The sequence below is a fragment of the Bos indicus genome, chromosome 16, assembly GCF_029378745.1.
Source record: "Bos indicus isolate NIAB-ARS_2022 breed Sahiwal x Tharparkar chromosome 16, NIAB-ARS_B.indTharparkar_mat_pri_1.0, whole genome shotgun sequence".
NCBI lineage: Eukaryota > Metazoa > Chordata > Mammalia > Artiodactyla > Bovidae > Bos > Bos indicus.
In genome coordinates, this window is record NC_091775.1 from 65730528 (window position 1) to 65743941 (window position 13414).

The following is a 13414-nucleotide window of genomic DNA, read 5'->3' on the forward strand; positions in this document are numbered from 1 at the left end:
ACTTTGAGCATAGAAGGGGAAAACCAGAGAGACCAGATTGAAGACTGACAAACTCTTAAATATTTTCATCCCTGCTTGAAGAAGACTTTTCTTCTTCTTTGAAAGCCTGATCATAAATCAGAAATGTTGTTTTTGAGTGATGGGCCTCTTCTGTAACATAAAGCCTGTAGAATATTCACAGCACTTCAAACATTTTTGGTGGTTCAAAGACAAGTTAAAAATAGCTGTTAAGAGAGAGATTATTTTGGTTCAGGATGAGACCTTGTACACATAATAGGGAAGGACAAACTGCAGCTGACAGTGAGCTCTTGAAGGACAAAACCTGCCTTGGTGTGAGCCTCACGAAGCAGCCCTGACCAAGGAGACAGCCGGCCACATGCACATCAGGCCGCCTGGTTTCACCCTGGCGGAGGCTTTGTGTTCTTGCTAGAATTTCCATAAGTGCCTTAATGGAGTTTAGGACAAGGTGCGTCCATGGAAGCCCCCTTTTATTTTCTCTTCAAAATAGTGCCTTGGTGGCCTTGTGGAGGATAGAAATGATTTCCAAGGAGATTTGGTGAAATTAATCTAGTACGTATATACCTGGAGAAGGGAATGGCTACTCACTCCAGTATTCTTGCCTGGAGAATTCCATGGACAGAGGAGCCTGATGGGCTACAGTCCATGGGGTGGCAAAGAGTCGGACACAGCTGAGTGACTAACACTCACAATTTCATATACCTGCAGTGGAATTGCTTCTACCTTTATTTTCGAGGGAATTTTTTTTTTTTCTTCAGTTGGAGGATAATTGTTTCCAGCTATGCGTACGCATACCTCTCCTCCCTCTCGAGCCTCCCTCCCACCCCACATCCCACCCCTCTAGAGCTTCCCAGCTGGGCTCCCTGTGCTCCAGAGCAGCTTCCCAGCAGCCATCTGTTCTGCACATGGCAGCGTATGTATGTCAGTGCTGCTCTCAGTCTGTCCCACCCTCTTCTTCCCTGCTGTGTCCACAGCTCCGTTCTCCACGTCTGAGTCTCTCTTCCTGCCCTGCAAATAGGTTCATCGGTACCATTGTCCAGATTTCATACGTATGTGTTAATATACGATACTTGTTTTTCTCCTTCTAACTTACTTTACTCGTATGACAGACTCTAGGTTCATCTGCATCACCACAAATTTAAATAAACTTTTAATTTTAGAAGTTAGAGAGAAGTTCCAGATAATACATAGAGTTTCTCCGCACCCCTCACCCTTCCACTCCCACCCCAGTTAACATCTGTAACCGTGGCAATACTAGGATGTCGACATGGGCATCCTGCTGCTCACTGAAAGCCAGACTTGACTTGGATTCACCAGTTTCCCACCGGCATCATCTTTCTGTCCCAGGATCTAATCCAGGGTGCCCCACGGCATGTAGTTGTCAGCCTGGTCCCCTCTGCTCTGTGACGGTTTCTGAGTCGTCCTCTTTAGGAAGACTGTTCCCGTGTCCTGAGAATGTCCTGCAGCCAGGGGTGTCTGTTGTTTTCCTAGTGATTAGACTGAGGTTAAGGGTCTGGAGAGGAGTATCACAGATGTGAAGTGTCTTCTCATCCTATCAAAGAATAAATGGCATCAGTGTGACATGGATGTCACTGGTGATTTTAGCCTTCATCACCTGGGTAAGGTAGAGTTTGGCAAGTTTTCTAGTTTAAAGGTACTGTTTTCCCCTTTCCCTCCTGTTTTCTTCAGAACCGAGTCACCAAGCCACTTTATAGTGATACCACAGCTTCCTGTGGGCACACTCCCGCAGTGGGCTGCAGCCACCCCTCTGCCTGGTGAGGCCGTCCTTCCCAGGGCTGTTCTGAACCACCGGGGATGTCCACACACTGTGAGAGAGAACAGAGGTCCCTCTGATCTTGTGTCGGCAATGTGCGAACCTCAATCCATCTGAAGTATCTCCTGCCTTCGAGGCTTGGTTTTCATGACTTCGAAAGTTACCTTGGTGATGGAATTCCCGGTCAATTCATAAAGGAATTTAAAATTTTTCATTCATAGAGGTTAGCACTAGTGGCCTTAAGAGAGGCCTTCAGTGGTTCTTAATTACTCTCCAAATGCTGTCGAGGCTCACCTGGCCATTCAGAGATTGCTGCCTCCATCTGCAAATGGGCTCCCTGCAGACTGTAGCAGACACAGAGCCTTTTGGTCCGTGTGGACCAGACTTTCAGTAACGCAGAGACGGTTTTCTTGTGCTTGCTCTTCAGGGTGTGATGCAGGGGACTGTGCCCTACCTGGGCACCTTCCTGACTGACCTCACCATGCTAGACACTGCCCTCCAGGACTACATCGAGGTGAGTTCCAGGCCGGTGGTGCAGGTGGATCTGTAGCCTTCCCATTGGTTGCCCAAGAGAGAAATACACTTTTGTTCACATCAAGTGGGGCTTCCCAGCTGGTGCAGAGGGTAAAGAATCTGCCTGCAATGCAGGAGATGTGGGTTCAATCTCTGGGTCAAGAAGATGCCCTGGAGAAGGGAATGGCAACCCAATCCAATATTCTTGCTGGGAAAACCCCATGACAGAGGAGCCTGGCAGGCTATGGTCCATGTGGTAGCAAAGAGTCAGACATGACTGAGCGACTGAGTGCATGCGTGCGCACACACACACACACACACACACCCCCAACTGAGGGCTCTTCATGAACATGGCATTGTGCTAGATGCCATGAGTTATACAGAGATGAGTGACTCCAGCAGTGCCTCACAATCTTGTGGAAGGTGTATTTCAAAGCAGACAGTGATGGATGGAAATAGTAAGAACTCAAACAGAAATGAAGTGGGAGAAGAGGGGAAGCCTCAATTGATTCCTTAGGCACAGAGGTCATGGCATCCATTATGAAGGACTGGGCTGGAACATTGTCAGTGTTTTATCAAAAGGGAAGGCACTTCTATGTAACATCATTATCAAAGTTAAGTTTCAGTTCTCCAGCCCTGCCGGCTTCTTGTCTCAGTGGGCTGAATTTAACTTTTTGATCATTGGTCATTCCGATGATTTTAAAAGTTAAAAGTCAAATCCTGCCCAGTGTTGGGTAGGACTTTGGCAGGTGGAGCTGAGGGAATAATATGCCCCCACATTCTACCTGCTGGGGTAGGAAGTCAGTCAAATTCATGGGTTTTCAGATATCCTTTTTTGATTCATATTATTACCTTCCCTCTCTCTCTTTTTCTCAAAATGGGAAATGAAGTGAAGCCTAGAAAAACCAGCTGCTTGTTAGTAACAGTAATAGAATATTACATGGAGAAGAGATTTGATGTTTGAAATGAAACTTAAGGATTTCTCGTGTATTTCCTTATCTCGCGTTCCTGGTTATCACGTGCAGTCAGCCGGCGTTTTCCTCCATCGTAGTTAGGAATAGCAGTTATCTTGCAAATTCCCACCTCCAAGTTCATTGTAGATGTTGTGGACGTGCTTACCCAGAGAGCAGTGCTCTGTGTCTATTCACATCCTCTGCCTCAGGAAACACGATCAGGGTTGGGGAATTTGGGGGGGAGTGACCAATGCTTTAAAAGTTAAGTTCAGCCTATGAGACTAGGAGCTGGGGGGCTGGAGAACTGAAACTTAACTTTGGTGATGAGGTTATATAGAAGTGACTTCCCTTTTGATAACACATTGACACTTTGGTTTCCAGTATGAGTCAATGACCATCTGTTTTTGTTGCTTTCGGTCAAGGAAAAAAAAAAAAAATGTGTGTGCTGGAACATTTACCCAAGCTTTTGTCTTTACTGGCTCTGCGAGTATATTTGGATTCTGTGTTGTAAGTCCTTTGTCATGACTGTTTCAGTTCGTTTCAGGCATTGTAAGAGAAGGCTGTCCGCCTATATCTTATCCTATGATAAAGAAATATTTTTCTTTAAGCAAATGATGCTTCTCTTCTTCCAAAGTAGCCATGATTACTGTCATGAATAATTGTGACTTTATTGTCCCTTTGATCTATTTTAACAAAAACCTAGAACAAAGAGGGCTATGTTTCAAAATAGCTTGGTTTGTCATTCTTTTCAAAAAAATTTCTTTCAGGGTGGACTGATAAACTTTGAGAAGAGGAGAAGGGTAAGTAGAAGTCTTGGCTGTGGTTTTCCATTTTACTTCATTTGGGCTTAAAAAAAAAGAGAAGTGGAGACTTAAGTTTTTTGTTGAGGCAGGAAAAAAAATAACACATATTGAAAATGTATCATATAGCATTGTACTTGGCACACTCTTATGCGTTATTGCCCCAGAGCCCTCGTGAGGCAGGTTTTATCATTCTCAGTTCAAGGGTGAAGAAACCAGGACTCCGATGAAGTAACTTGACCAGAGTCGCCTGGTAGCACAGCCAGGGTTCACATCCTGTCCTGTTCCTTCTGAGCCCACATTTCTTCCTTTACCCCTTCATCATTATCTTCTTTACAATCAGCCTCAGCAATAACAGGTTTATCCCATTAAGAAGAAAGTGTTTCATAAGAGTATATGATATAGAAGGGTTACTAAAGATGGTTAACTCTGGTAGGCCTATTAGAGAGAGGAAAGGAAATGGTCTTCATTGTTACATGTGGATAATTATTCTTTTCCTTTCCTATCAGCATAGGAAGGGGCGTTCAACATCACTTTGAATTTTTCTGTGGAAAGTAGAATAGTTCTGTACAGAGAGATAAAACAGAGCTTTGAAAATTTGCTATGGTTTTAGTGTTAAAATGGTATATTTAAATAATCCCAAGGAAAATAATAATATTACCCCATGGAACTCTCGTTGTTCTTTAGTTATTCATTCATTCTTTCATCCCACAAACGTTTCTTGCAGACCTAACACTGGATGGGAAAGTGGGATAGGTTTAGGGATTGCATCAGGAAAAGCCCAGAGCTCCCTGCCCTCGTGAAGTTACAGTAAAGGAAGTAGGTAGGCAAACAGGCAGTTACCATGCAACCTGATAAGGGCTTATGAGCAAAAGTAGTGGGTATTAAAGGAGCATATAGGAGGGGCATTTGTCCCCAACTTGTGGAGTCAGAGAAACTTCCAGGAGTAAATGACATTGCAGTTAAAACCAAAGTTTCAGGAGCTAAGCAGGCTGAACTCATAAGTAACAAGAGACAAACACCGCCTGAGACAAATGCAAGTCTTCTGTCCCTGGTAGCATATGATGATGAATGCGTCTTGCGGATGCTGAGGCCAAGGCGGGAGGTCACTGCATGGGAAATCCACACCTATGGAATCTGCCAGTTGTTGAACTGCCTCTGTCCTGTAACCATCCAAACCAATTCAATTACTGCCTCCATAGTTACCCATCTTTGTCCTTTCTCTTCAGAATAACCCTAGAGGGAAATCTCTTTCATTTTAAGACTAGCATGTTAAACTTTTGAAAAGTTTGAGTATAAAACCTAAAGCTAAAACTTATACTCATTGCTGACTTTAAAAAAATCTTTATTGAAACATCTAAAGAAGGATAAATAATTTTGGACATAACTGTACACTTGCTTCTCTTATGAGCTTTAAAAGACTGAGTTAAATGATTTACTACAGTAGTAAAACCCCAAGAATTCAGGAAATCTAAACATTCAAGTTTATGAGGTTCTGGATTATTTAGATATTCAACCCTACCAAAACTTACTTATCGAGGGCATAAGGGTTGAAGAAGATAGGAATGGAGAACTTGGGAGCTTCCTGACTCAGAGTAATTTTTTTCTTTTATATTTTAGAAAGTAGAATTTTAAAATACATTTTAGAAGGATTCATCCTTAAAAAAAAGTTTTCTGTCCCAAGAATGGAAATGGAAAAGAGAAATAGAAAGTCACTATGACTTCAGGTCATACCTAGTATGGGTCACCTTGGGAACTTGTTTTATTCGTGTAAAAGGCTTTTTCAAAAAGAAAGGGTACAAAGCATAGACAAAAGCCAGTGAGTCAGAATTCAAATGTGTGAGTTATTCAGCTGTTTTATTTCTAAGGCAGGCAGTTCTTTATAAGCTTCCTCGATGATTTTGTCCATTGTTTATCCACCGCCGTATGTGTTCATGTAGAGAAGATGTATATCTCATTGGCTTTTTAGTTCACTCTTTGGTGCTCTGACGGATTCCCTGGTGGCTCAGATGGTAAAGAGTCTGCCTGCAGTGTGGGAGACCTGGGTTTGATCATTGGGTCAGGAAGATCCCCTGGAGAAGGAAATGGCAACCCACTCCAGTATTCTTGCCTGGAAAATCCCATGGATGGAGAACGGTGGGGAGTCCATAGGATCACAAAGAGTCCAACACGACTGAGCGACTTCACTTTTACTTTCTGCTTCAGGAATTTGAAGTGATTGCCCAGATCAAGCTCCTACAGTCTGCCTGCAACAGCTACTGCATGAGCCCAGATCCAAAGTTCATCCAGTGGTTCCAGAGGCAGCAGCTCCTGACCGAGGAGGAGAGGTGGGCAGACCCATCGTCCTTCGGGTGGAGCTGCAGTGTTGGTCAGAGGAATACCGCATCTGGTCACTCACTTGGCCATTTATTCAACAGCTCTTTAGCGAGCAGCAACTAGGCTTTCAAAGGATAATAGTGTAGCAGAAAAAACTGAACTGCCAGCATCAGAAAACGTGCTTTCAGATTCTTGTGCTGTACCATTCATTTATCTTTGTCACCTTGAACAAGTCACGTATTCTTCCTGATCTTCAGGATGCTCTTCTGTAAGATGTCTGTTTGAGAGGATTAAATGTAATCTTCTTGGAGACAGCATCATTGCCATCACTATTGGTCACTATTGGTAATTGGCACTAGCTTTGAGGGAGTGTTCAAGGGGGCAGGAGAAACAGACTCATGAAGAGTTGAAATAACAACAGTGGGTAATCAAAGTGCTGCAGGACCCACAGGCAGGAAGAGTTCACTTGGCCAAGGATGGGGGAAATGGGGAAGAGCTCATAAAGGCACTAACATCTGGGCTAGGCTGTCGAGGAAAGAAAAGATTTCGCCAGGAGAACTGGAGGAGAACATTCCAGACAGAAGAATGTGAGCAAAGGTCAGGTGCCCTGACAAGCTTGACATTTGGAAGAATGGTTAGAACACTGGCGTGTCTGATTCATGAGTGGACGGGTTTCAAAACAGAGGTTGATGAGCCTGGAGAGTACACTCACTGCAGTGCCTTGAATGTTGGCCCGTCAGAGGTGTGTAGCTTTACCCTATAGTTCAGAGGATTAGAGTTCACAGGCCTTATCCAGCCTACCAGCTGTTTTCACATACTTAAACGGCTGAAAAAGAAACAGCAGAAGAGGACTATCGTGTCATGGGATAGTTATTTGAAATCGAAATTTTAGTATCCATTGATAAAGTTATAAGGGCTTCCCGGGTGGCTAAGTGGTAAAGAATCCTCCTGCCAATGCAGGAGACACAGGACATGTGGGTTCGATCCCTGGGTTGTGAAAATCTCCTGGAGGAGGAAATGTCAACCCACGCTCATATTCTTGCCAGGGAAATCCCATGGACAGAGGGGCCTGGTGGGCTACAGTCCATGGGGTCACAAAAGAGCTACAGTCCATGGGGTCACAAAAGAGTCGGACATGACTGAGTGACTGAGCACACACACAATAAAGTTGTATTGGAACACAGCCCATTCATTTCCCTCTTGTTTATGGTTGCTTTCATGCTTTCAAGGCAGAGCTGAATAGTTGCAACAGTTACCACACAGCCTGCAAAGCCTAAAATCGTTAATATCTCGTCCTGTACAGAACACATTTTCTGACCTCTGCTGTAGAACAGGGGATTTCCTTGAAAGTTTCTCATCAGGGAAGGTGAAGTTGACTGAAAAACAAGTATTTTGCCAATGAGGAAATTGAGGTTTAGAGAAGGGCTGTAATTTGCCAGTGATAGACTTTAGATTCAAAGTCAGGTCTTCCTGACTTTACAACCTAAGCTCTGAAGGTGGTTGCACAGTGTTATGTCGATCCTGTAAACTCCATAAGCCTGCTTCCTCATTTGAAATGCAGATGTTTTCTGAGGTCCTTGGTAATGGAATGGATTGGTCCTGTTACATTAAAACCTTTGATTAAAAGAAAAAAAAAAGCTCTTTGATTCGGAGTACACGTCAATTAATGAAGGTTTTGTTTTTGCTATGTATTGGATAGAAAACAAAAAAGTTACTGCCTCTTTCTACGTTTTCTGGTCTGATGATCAGTATATATGAACTTCCTCTCTATGCATCAAATTCATATATGGAACATTCACACCATGGCCAGTGATTTGAATCAGAAAGTTCAGGGTCAGAATATCAGCTGTGAAACTGACTTTTTAATGATTAAAGGAATCTTGTTAAACATATCCTATTTTTTTTTCCTTGTGATTTATAAAAGCCCTGTGTCTAAAGTTAGTATTTGATGCCTATATCAATGCCTATATCAATGAATACTTCTGCTTGACCAACTACCTGGATACATCTTTAGGTTTAAAAAAGTACACAATATTAGCAACTTATCAAGCTAATGTTTACCACTTACCTTCTTCACCTGAACTTCCCAGGCAGCACTAGTGGTAAAGAACCCACCTGTCAATGCAGGAGACGTAAGAGGACACAGGTTTGACCCCTGGGTTTGGAAGATCCCCTGGAGGAGGGCGCAGCAACCCACTCCAGTATTCTTCCATGGAGAATTCCATGGACAGAGGACCCTGGCAGACTATGGTCCATAGGGTTGCAAGAGTTGGACATGACTGAAGTGATTTAGCATGCATGCACGCTTCTTCACCTACCTAGAACCAAGTACATCTCCTAACTAAAGCTACTAGCTTTCATAAGAGACATTTCAAGGCAGACCTACATTCTTCTTGTGCTTATGGAAGTTATATCTGCCTGGAATATAGATGTCTGAATCTGTAGTATTTTTAATTTGGGATGTTTTGGCAATTAGAAATGATATTTATATATTTTTATCAATAATATAACTACCTATGTCTATTTGTTGAAGATTAGATCATTTACAAATGTCTCTTTCATTTCCTGTAGATAAACAGTAAGTTGAGTATATATATATACACACACACACACACACACACACACACACACACGTGTGTGGGCATACTCACACAGACACACAAAGTAATGGGAGGTAGCTGGTAATGGGAGAAGTAATAGGAGGAGAAATGATTCTTTCCCTGGCCCAACCATAGGCTGAAAACAATCAGGGAAACAAAAGGAGTCAGCTTTGATACAGCCAGAACCAGCAAATCCATGTGTTTTGAGTCATGCAGAACTAAACAGTCTCAACCTATATACCAGTGGGGGTTTGATGGGAGGAGGCATATATGTCAATTTGTAAAATCTGGTTGTTAAGTCAGTACCCTCTGACCTTTGTCATAGAACAACATAGTCCATATCTTGACTTTGAACAGTCAGAGCCTTCCTCTCAAAGGAAGCCAGTGAATCGTGTGGATTTAAATCTGTTCACTTCCCAAGCTCTGTCCTCACAGGCTCCCCTCTCTCCCCAGCTACGCCCTCTCCTGTGAGATCGAAGCGGCTGCTGATGCCAGCGCCACATCGCCCAAGCCTCGGAAGAGCATGGTGAAGAGGCTCAGCCTGTGAGTGCCACCCTGGGGTCCTGGGGCCCAAGAGGGTCCCATCAGAGTGGGAGAGGGGGAGGGTATTCAACAAAGTTCCCCTGAGCCCATTCACTCATTTGTTAAATCGTTAACCTGTCCGTCCCGACTTCAGTACATTTCCTAGATCCATTCTTCCCCACTGTTCTCTCTGGCCTGGACCACCGTCATCCCCTGCCTGGACCACACTCCTGCAAGATCCTTACTGACTTCTGGCCCCACCCTTGCTCCAACAGTTCTATTTTCCACCCAGGAGTCTGGTAGTGTGTTCAAATGTATCCCGGATTGTATCACTTCCTTGCTGTAAAATGTCTACTGGTCTTGTTTTAAGGTAGCACCCGAATTCCTTATCCTGTTTCACTAGGCCCAGCGTGATCTTCCCCAGTCTTCTTGCCACCTTTCTCTGTCTGGAATCCCCCTTGTTCACCACGATCCAGCCCCGCTCATCCCCCAGCCCTCATTTAACCTCCCCAGGCTCCGTGCACACTAGACGCACCAGGTATTTGCACTAGATGTCCCCGTGACCTGACACACGTTCTCTCCAGACTCGCTCCTTCAGATGTTGGCACAAGCATTACCTCCTTAGAGAGCATCTTGTCTAATGTTGCCATCTGCCCTGATCACTCCCAGCCATGCCCGTTGTCTCCTCCAGTGGAATGTAAGCCACTGAGAGCAGGAACCTTATCCGTTGTGTTCATGGCTGTTTGTCCAGCTCAGGGCCAGGTGTAGCTAACTTAACAACACCTGTCTCCCTCTCATCACAATCCAAAGTCTTCACAGTGGCTCTCAAGCCCCTTCAGGACCTAAAGTGTCATCCCAACCCTGTCCACGTGTCTTGCCCCTGCCTGTCCTCACCTTCCCCCTCTCTGTGCACTGCAGCCCCCCTGCCCCCATGCTGCCCTGAGCTCACTAAGCACACTCATTTTCATTTGCTGTTTCTTCTGCTTAGAACACTGTTCCCCAGATAGCCAAATGGCTCAGTCCCTCACTTACTCCACATCTTTGTTGAAATGAGCCTTCCCTAACCACTTTATATAAAACTGTAACCTGTCCATGTTACCTGCCCTTGGCACCTTCTCTCACCCTCACCCACTTTGAATTTCTCCACTGCATTTACCTCCAGTTGACATGCCGTATTTGGATGTATCTGTTTATTAAATGGAAGGCAAACTCTGACGGCAGAAGTTTATATCTGTTTTTGGTTCATTGTTAACCTCGGAAATTGGTGTCCCATACATAGTAGGTGAACAATACATATTTATTGAATGAACAGATTGAGTCATGTGCCAACACTGTTATGAGAACAGTGTATGTATTTCTCATCTGATGCATAAAATAACCTACTGCTGCTGCTGCTAAGTCGCTTCAGTCGTGTCCGACTCTGTGCAACTCCATAGACGGCAGCCCACCAGGCTCCCCTGTCCCTGGGATTCCCCAGGCAAGAACATTGGAGTGGGTTGCCATTTCCTTCTCCAATGCATGAAAGTGAAAAGTCAAAGTGAAGTTGCTCAGTCGTGCCCAACTGTTAGCGGCCTCATGGACTGCAGCCTACCAGGCTCCTCCGTCCATGGGATTTTCCAGGCAAGAGTACTGGAGTGGGGTGCCATTGCCTTCTCCGAAAATAACCTACTAGGTTCTACTATTATGCCAGTTTCTTTTTGGCGGTGCCACGAAGCATGTAGAATTTTAGTTCCCTAACCAGGGATGGAACCTGCACCCACTGCATTGGGAGCATGGCGTCTTAACCACTGGACTGCCAGGGAAGTCCTGATAACCAGTTTTATAAACTGGGAAAATAAGGCACAGACAGGGTGAATAGTATGCCAATTATTGTCGGATCTGGGCTCAAATCCAAGATTTGACTCTAGAGCCAGGGGATCCTTTAACTGTCTGTCTAGTGGAGAAATACCTTCTGGGGGAAGAGGAGAAGGACATAGGAAATAGGAAGTAAGAAGTGGAGGAGAGGAGAAGATGAGGGAAGGAAAGAAGAAAAGGAGGAAAGAGTGAGGGGGAAGGAAGGGAAGGAAGAGAGCCATCAGTATAATAAGACCCTGTGCTTTGAATGTGGCAAATTTTATGGAAGAGTCTTAAGAGAACCTAGTCTGTCTTGAAGTTGAGCCCATAGACATTAAACTCTGATAGACCTTAGACTAGTGAATCTAATGACGGCTAGGGAGACAAGTTCAAGGAAGCAAGGATTATCATTTGATTAACACATTTGTTCTTCCCTTCTGAAGGTGTATACCTGTGTCTGGTCCTTTCACTGACACAGTCTGCGTTGGCCAGGAGTTTCGCGCTTCCCCCCACAAAGCCCCACTAGTGCTTGGAGGTCCAAGAAAGGAAGCGACATGAAAAATGGGTCAAGAGATGGTGGGATGGAGTTGAGACAGAGCAAAGATACGCTTTTTAGGTCTTGGAATTTAAGCTTCTAATTCCTTAAATTATTTAATAAAAAAATCAAGCCTATCCTCATTGTTTCTACTCTTGTTATTTTCCATAGAATATGTTAGTCGCTCAGTAGTGTCCAACTCTTTGTGACCGCATGGACTGTAGCCCAACAGGCTCCTCTGTCCATGGGATTTCCCAGGCAAGAATACTGGAGTGGGTAGCCATTCCCTTCTCCAGGAGACCTTCCTGACATAGTCAGTGCTTATTTGGGTTTGGACCCATTTGCTCATTTCTTTACATGCCATTCCTTCTTGCATCTTATGCCTTCCTTCCTGTTGTTGATTAATGGTAAATAGTCATTGTCTGAAAAAGTCTTTGTTTTGCCCTCACTCTTGGAGTCATACGGTTTAGAATTTCAAGCTATTATTCCATATCTTCTGACCTCTGTTGTTGCTCTTGAGATGTCTGGTGTGTGTTTAATTTTTGTTTTTGTGTATTATGCCCCGTGCCCTGTTGCTTTTAAGAATCTCTTTTGTCTTTAACACACCACTGTGCAGGCTAAGTGAGGATTTCGTCTTACTGATTCTATTCAGGGTGTTCTTCCTGGATCTGAGGATTCCTGTGGTCCATTAGTTCTGGAATCTCTTCAGACCCTTCAGATACGGTGTCTTTTCCATTCCATCATTTGTCTTCTTCTGGGACTCTCCTTACAGACATTGCAGGCATTCCTTCCATTCTCTGTGTCTTTTAACCGCTTTTGTTATTCATGTCTTTGTATTTTGATGCTGATCTCTGAGGATTTTCTTCAGACCTGTCATCTAGTTGGCAGTTTTTCTTTTCAGTGTTTGGTTAATCCTTCCACTGAGTTTTTAGATTTAAATCACTACCTTTTTGTCACAGTGCCTTGCTCTTAACCACTGTTTCAGCTTCTTCTCATATGTTTTTAATGTTTTTCAACGTATTTGTTTTATAGCTTGACTCGTGGTAGACACTCAAATGATTGAATGAATGAATGATTAGTTTGTTTCTGACAGTTTATCATCTAAAGTTCTCAGGAGTCTAGACTTGCTGTTTTGGGACTTCCCTGGTGATCCAGGGGTTAAGACTTCACCTTCCAGTGCATGGGGTGTGGGTTTGATCCCTGGTCAAGGAGCTAGGATCCCACATGCCTTGAGATCAAAAAAAAAAGATCATCTAGACTTCCTGTTTGTTATGCTTCTCTCTTTGGATAGGTTATTTTCTTGTGTGTATATTGTGAGTTCATCTTTATCAGGGAATTCTCTGAAACCTAAGTTGAAGATATATTCCTTCAGAAAGGTTTTTTTTTTTTTAAATGCTAGTTTCTTCAGAAGGATCACTGGCTGGAGAGTTCCTAGTTCTTAGATTAGCTAAGTAGCAAATCTGAATGAGGTGCTGGCTAAAATCACATATGATTTAGGGGAGAGATTTTTCTCCTACCTAAGCTCAGGCCAACAGATAAATTTTCCTGGA

At 43.8% G+C, this 13414-nt stretch overlaps 1 protein-coding gene across 5 annotated transcripts in view; it reads left to right on the forward strand.

The window, feature by feature from the left end:
• RGL1 (ral guanine nucleotide dissociation stimulator like 1) overlaps positions 1-13414 on the forward strand; it is a 277865-nt gene that overhangs the window by 248974 nt on the left and 15477 nt on the right. For all 5 annotated transcript variants that reach the window (XM_070768555.1, XM_070768554.1, XM_070768557.1 and 2 more), the window contains 4 exons: positions 2220-2306; positions 4026-4058; positions 6264-6385; positions 9428-9517. In XM_070768555.1, coding sequence (XP_070624656.1) covers positions 2220-2306; positions 4026-4058; positions 6264-6385; positions 9428-9517 — 332 coding nt within the window. The remainder of the gene's footprint in view (positions 1-2219; positions 2307-4025; positions 4059-6263; positions 6386-9427; positions 9518-13414) is intronic.